The following is a 7,082-nucleotide window of genomic DNA, read 5'->3' on the forward strand; positions in this document are numbered from 1 at the left end:
ATGTTTCATTGTTGCTAATTTTGTATGATGATTCAAGCTCACAACTAGTAAACAAAAGGAAAAGGGCAAATAAAAAAATTAAACCACTAGTTTTATTGAAAAATCTGGAGGAAAACGGAAGATTTTGTGAAAAAGGAGGCTGGCTTAAAAACTGGAGGGTACTGGCCAAACCGGGAGACTTGGCAAGTATGACTTTAACTAACAATGTGTGTCACATTTACCAAGTTGTGATTGGCAATTTTTATGTTTTGATACCCATTGTGACATAGTTTTTATGTAAAACAAGCACTTTTAGCTATATAGAGTCAGTCCTTTACACATGATTGCTATATGTACAGTTTAAATTACTTAAATATATTATCTTGTTTGACGTTTAAAGTGGAACTGTTATTTGCGCAATACTTAAAGCTGAACTCATAAGTGTCAGGTCAGCACACCTTCATGGACAAAGTTTTGACAAAAAAGACAAAAAGAAAAACAGTGAGATTTATATATAAAGAAATATATGTACATAAGTGTATATATACATCTTTGTATGTAAATCTCACTGTTTCTCATTTTGCCTCTTTCTCTATTCTGTATATATATACAGCATATATATATACAGTATATATACATATATATACAGTATATATATACAGTATATATACAATATATATATACAGTATATATATGTACATATATACAATATATATACATATATATATATATATATATGTATATATATATATATATATATATATATATATATATATATATATATATACATATATATATAGCTAGTATATATATATATATATATATATACTAGCTGCATTACCCGCCTACAGTAACAGATTCACGTGCAGCATAAGGTTTATTGAGAGTTGGCTTTCATACTGTAAAACAACTCCAAATATGCAGTTACATCTGCCTCTCTCCATCTCTCCATTTCTCCCTCTCTCCCTCTTTCCCCTCTCTCTGTCTCTCCCCTCTCCCCCTCTCCCACTCTCCTCCTCCCTCTTTCTCTCCCTCTTTTTCTCCCTCTCTCTCCCCCCTCTCCTCCTCGCTCTCCCTCTCTCTCTCCTTCCCTCCCTCTCTCCTTTTTCCCCTCTCTCCCACTCTCCATCTCTCCCCTCTCTCCCTCTCTCCCCTCTCTCCTTCCCTCTTCCCCCTCTCCCTCTCTCTCTTCCCTCTTTCTCGCCCTCTCTCTCCCTCTCTCTCTCCCCCCTCTCCTCCTCGCTCTCCCTCTCTCTCCCCTTCTCTCCCTCTCTCTCTTTCTCTCTCCCCCTCTCCCTCTCTCTCTCCCTCTCTCTCTTTCTCTCTCCCCCTCTCCCTCTCTCTCTCCCTCTCTCCCCCCTCTCCTCCTTGCTCTCCCTCTCTCTTTCTCCCTTTCTCTCCCTCTCTCTCTCCCTCTCTCTCTCTCTCCCTTAGTTCAACGCAACACATGCGGATAGACAACATTTTTGGTTTTTCTTTCGGGTGTATGAAGAAACAGTTTACGGCGTGTGCCTACTTTTGAGCAGGCGACGAATAGCTGGTCATGGCTGATGCAGGGTGACAGTAAGTCGATAGCAGCTGCTCTCTTTCTTTTCACAATAGCGTATCGCAACCCTCTGAGTACTTGAGAAAGTTCTGTAATAGTAAGTTACATTGGCCTACTCGTAGCTGGAAAAAAATTAGTAACTCGGCTGCTGAAGGAAATGAACATGACCCACTATCACGAACAGTGGCAAATGCAACGTTATTAAGTAGTGGAGATGTGGCAATTCATAGACAATACAACATCGTATAAGAAACACTTACCTTTTTGATGTGGAAATTTAGTAGGTGAGAAATGCGTTTTTCCAGTGGCTCCAAGAAACAAACGTTTACGTGACCTTCTCGGTACACGTTGGCAGTAAATATTAATTGCATGTAAATAACTACTCATTAATTTATTTTATTTAATGAATAGTACATTTGTATAGCTGTATAGACACCTTTGTATAGGCCGCAGAACTCAGGAAAGGTGCTTTTTAACACGGCAGAAAATTTGCCGTTTAAAAAGCGTGCTAACCGGGGATTTCGGTTAATGCGCCAGAGCGGTGAAAGAAAAACAACAGAATCGCCACACCTTTATATAAGCCGCTTGGCTCAAATCGTCAGAGAAAAATAGCGGTTAATAGTCCATATTACAAAATTACGATATTTAGTATTCATATTAGTTCGGTTGGCTTCGTTCGACCGAATGGAAAAAGAAAGACCGCTCTATAATTTATTTACTGTTACTACACATATTAATTTAGTTTGCTTCGTACGACCGAAATTCGTACGACGATAAAAGGAAAGACCCCTCTATAAGGCGGACAATCAATCAATCACACAGATACACAGACAACAGTTGCCGTTTATATAGTAGATATATATATATATATATAAATATATATGTATATATATACAATATATATAAATATATATGTATATATATACAATATATATATATACACATGTATATATATATATATATATAAAATTGGGTAAAAATGAAAGTTAAAGTTAAGTTTAAAGCAACTTTATTACTAATAGTTTCATATTGCCATGCAATAATCATCAGATAAAATTGTTAGCACTGAAAACGACTTATATATAGATGGAAATAAAAGCGTAGGTCTTAAAATACCTAAATACACCACTGCTACGTAGGATTAAAATTAGCAAGCAACACGATTTAAAGCCTCAACAAAGCAGAAGTTTAAAAGTTAAGTCTTAAAATTGCTTAAAAGGAATTTGCCAGCAATTTTAAGACTTAACTTTTAAACTTCTGCTTTGTTGAGGCTTTAAATCGTGTTGCTTGCTAATTTTAATCCTACGTAGCAGTGGTGTATTTAGGTATTTTAAGACCTACGCTTTTATTTCCATCTATATATAAGTCATTTTCAGTGCTAACAATTTTATCTGATGATTATTGCATGGCAATATGAAACTATTAGTAATAAAGTTGTTTTAAACTTAACTTTAACTTTCATTTTTACCCAATTTTACATCGCTCTATTTTAATATTGAGCACTTTCATGCAAGAGACTGTTCATACTTCATCTACTGTATATATATATATACACACACACACACATTTGACTACAAAAAGGACTATGACTCAATTCCCCATAGTTTTATACTTCAGTGCCGGAGTATGTACAATGTTCACCCTGCTTCTGTAGCATACATCAAGATGTCAATGACCAAATGGAAGACGGAACTGGAGGCTAATGGCAAAAAGCTGGTGAGTGTAAAAATTAAGCGAGGCATCTATCAAGGTGACTCCTTATCACTGCTGTTCTGCATATGCCTAAACCCTCTAAGCAATATGCTGGATGAGACTCAATATGGGTACCGGATTAAGAGTGGCACCAAGATAAACCACCTGTTCGACATGGATGACATCAAGCTGTACGCTAACAAAGAAAGGGACATTGATTCGCTAATACACCTCACTCAGGTATACAGCAAGGACATCAGAATGAACTTCGGTATTGAGAAATGTGGAAGGCTAATTCTTAAGAAAGACCATTCTATGCTCACAGATGGCCTAAGAATGCCAAATGGTACCATCAAAAATATAGAAGAAGGGTGCAAGTACTTGGGATTGTGCAAAGCAACATCAACCACAAAGCTGAGGTACGTCACAAAGCCATTACCGAATACAAGAAACGCCTTCGGCAGGTCCTACAGAGCCAGCTCATTGCCAAGAACCAAGTCATGGCAACAAATACCTACACACTGCCAGTAATAAGATATCCAGCAGGCATAATCATTTGGACTGAGGAAGCCATCAAAGAAACAGATATAGCAACTCGTAAACTGCTGACCGTGCATGGAGCACTCCACCCAAAATCTGGTACTACTAGATTGTATCTTGATAGGAAAGATGGCGGTAGGGGACTCAAAAGTGTAAAGCAGACAATGAAAGAGGAGGAGCGAAGCATCAAAGCATATGCAGCCCCCATGGCCTCTTCAGATATGTAGCTTGCTGAATTTCAATCGGCTGCTTTTACAATGGAACTACGCCCTGATGATGAGAAAATTCACTGGCACACGAAACCTCTTCATGGTGCTTACCACCGACAAATATCTAAAGTTGGCGATCTTCAGCAGACATATATGTTGCTGAACAAAGGAAACCTTACGGCCAACACAGAGTCACTAATCATGGCAGCCCAGGAGCAAGTGCTCCCAACAAGGCAACTCCAAACAAAAATCTGTCACACTAAAGACGATCCTAGATGCAGACTGTGCAAAGATGCACCTGAGACCATCCAACACATCATCAGTAGAGCAAGCAGCTAGCAGGAAACACATACACTGAGCGACATAATCATGTTGCAGGTTTTGTGTATAGAAGTCTATGTGATGAGTATGGCCTTAATAAACTACAACACTGGTGGGAAGCTCCTGGTAAGGTCAATAAAAATGACCGCGCTAAGATCCTCTGGGACTTCCACATCCAAACTGACAAGCATGTCCTAGCAAACCAACCAGATATAGTGGTGGTAGACAAGGAAAACAAGAGGGCTACTATAATAGATATAGCAGTACCCAATGACTACAATATAGCAAGCAAAGAAAAAGAAAAGGTAGAGAAATATCTCCCTCTTGGAGAAGAGATTGAAAAAGGCTGGAATGTAAGAACAACTGTAATCCCAGTAGTCATTGGGGCGCTGGGCCCAATAACACCAGTGCATAAAATGTGGCTTGCCCAAATACCAACGACAATCAACTCAGGTGAGTTGCAGAAAAGTGCGCTATTGGGAACAGCTAAGATCTTGAGGCAAGTGCTCAAACTCCCAGGTCTCTGGTAGGAGACCCGAGTTAGAGCAGAATTTACCACCCATACGAGGTATCCGGAGTGAGGAAACAATTTATATATATATATATGTATATATATATATACATATATATATATATATATATGTATATATAAATTGTTTCCTCACCCCGATTAACCCATATTATATCTGGTAATTTCTGCTCTAACTCTGGTCTCCTACTAGGGACCTGGGAGTTTGAGCACTCCCCTCAAGATCTTAGCTGTTCCCAATAGTGCCCTTTTCTGCAACTCACCTGAGTTGATTGATGTTGGTATCTGGGCAAGCCACATTTTATGTGCCGGTGTTATCGCGCCCAGTGCCCCAATGATTACTGGAATTACAATTGTTCTTACATTGCAGCATTTTTAAATCTCTTCTTCAAGAGGGAGACATTTCTCTGCCTTTTATTTTTCTTTGCTTGCTATATTGTAGTCATTGGGTACGGATATATATATATTATAGTATCCCTTTTGTTTTCATTGTCCACCACCACTATATCTGGCAGGTCTGCTAGGACATGCTTGTTCGTCCGGATGTAGAGGTTCGAGAGGATCTTAGCGCAGTCATTTTCATTGACCTTACCAGGAGCTTCCCACCAGTGTTGTGGTTTATTAAGGCCATACGCATCACATAGACTTCTATACACAACACCTGCGACATGAATATGCCACTTGGTGTATGTGCTTCCTGCTAACTGCTTGCATCCATTAACGATGTGTTGGAGGGTCTTAGGTGCATCTTTGCACAGTCTGCATCTACGATCATCTCTAGTGTGATAGATTTTTGTTTGGACTTGCTTTGTTAGGAACACTCGCTTCTGGGCTGCCATGAGTAGCGTCTCTGTATTGGTCATCAGGTTTCCTTTGTTCAGCCACATAAATGTCTGGTAAAGATCGCTATCGTTAGATATTTGTCGGTGGTAAGCACTATGAAGAGGTTTCATGTGCCCGTCAATTTCCTCATCATCAGGGAAAAGCTCCATGGTCAGAGCAGCCGATTGAAATTCAGCTAGCAACTTATCAGAAGTGGCCATGGAGGCAATATAAGCTTTAATGCTTTGTTCTTCCTCTTTCACTGGGTGCTGTACACTTTTGAGTTCCCTGCCGCCATCTTTCCTATTGAGATACCATCTAGTAATATAAGATTCTGGGTGGAGTTCTCCATGCATGGTCAGCAGTTTACGAGGTGCTATATATGTTCCCTTGATGGCTTCCTCAGTCCTCTTTATTATGCCTACTGGATATTTTATTACTGGCAGTGCAAAGGTATCAATTGCCATGACTTGATTCCTGGCATTGAGCTGGCTCTGTAAGACCTGCCGAAGGCGTTTCTTGTATTCGGTAATGGCTTTGTGACGTAACTCGACTTTTTGGTTGATGTTGCTTTGCTTAATCCCTATGTACTTGTACCCTTCTTCTAGATCTTTGATGATACCATTTAGCATTCTTAAACCATCTGTGAACATAGAATGGTTTTTCTTAAGAATTAGCCTTCCACATTTCTCAATACAAAAGGTCATTCCAATGTTCTTGCTGTATACCTGAGTGAGGTGTATTAGCGAATCAATGTCCCTTTGTTTGTTAGCGTACAGCTTAATGTCATCTCATTAATGCACTAGTATCATTTACTACTGATTATGTAATAAGATTGTCACAGTTAGGCAACCGTAAACTCATTCGCTGGGCAAGTCCTTGAAAAACATCCAAAAATCGAGTAGTTTTTTGTTGACAATCAAATGGAGTTGAGGTTTTATGAACATCCATGGCTTGAACTTTTATTCACTGAATGGTTTTGGATAGGTATCATTTTTTGTTAAACTCACTTTGTTTGGAGCTTCTTAAACACCCTTGATCAGACACGGCCAACAAATTGCCCTTCATCGCTCCGCTGTAGCACTTTCCCATAAATTCTGCTTGGATTGTGGTTGCAGAACTTCAATCTTTGCATGTGTATACTCCTAAAACTTGTTAGATTCTGCTACTATAAGCTTCTACAACTTACTTTCGCCTAGCTTAGTAAAAGGAAGATATAATGAAAATACTCTGACTGTAGGGTATCAGACGTAATTTCAATGCAATGGCCTTTTGCCTCTCTCTGTTTACCTAGATCAACAACATTTGGTTTTTACATATTTTTGTTTCAGGAATACATGTGTTTGTGTAGGTCATAGTATACTATAAAGTCAAACATTCCCTAGTTGATAATGGCTCTTTACTGATATGAAGTTATATCATATACATTAATAACCTGTTGCGG

The 7,082-nt window shown here is 38.9% G+C and overlaps 1 protein-coding gene across 1 annotated transcript; it reads right to left on the reverse strand.

Moving 5' to 3' along the window:
• Positions 1–5,247: 5,247 nt before the first annotated feature.
• On the reverse strand, positions 5,248–6,270 carry LOC137388325 (uncharacterized). The gene has a single exon (XM_068074811.1). It carries the CDS (start codon positions 6,268–6,270, stop codon positions 5,248–5,250), a length of 1,023 nt encoding a protein of 340 aa, XP_067930912.1.
• Positions 6,271–7,082: the final 812 nt, after the last annotated feature.

Source organism: Watersipora subatra, chromosome 2, assembly GCF_963576615.1.
Source record: "Watersipora subatra chromosome 2, tzWatSuba1.1, whole genome shotgun sequence".
In the NCBI taxonomy this organism is placed as follows: Eukaryota; Metazoa; Bryozoa; class Gymnolaemata; order Cheilostomatida; family Watersiporidae; genus Watersipora; species Watersipora subatra.

Excerpts from the sequence above, each read along its gene's own strand:
- LOC137388325 (XM_068074811.1), bottom strand. The coding sequence starts at position 6,270 with ATGCTAAATGGTATCATCAAAGATCTAGAAGAAGGGTACAAGTACATA.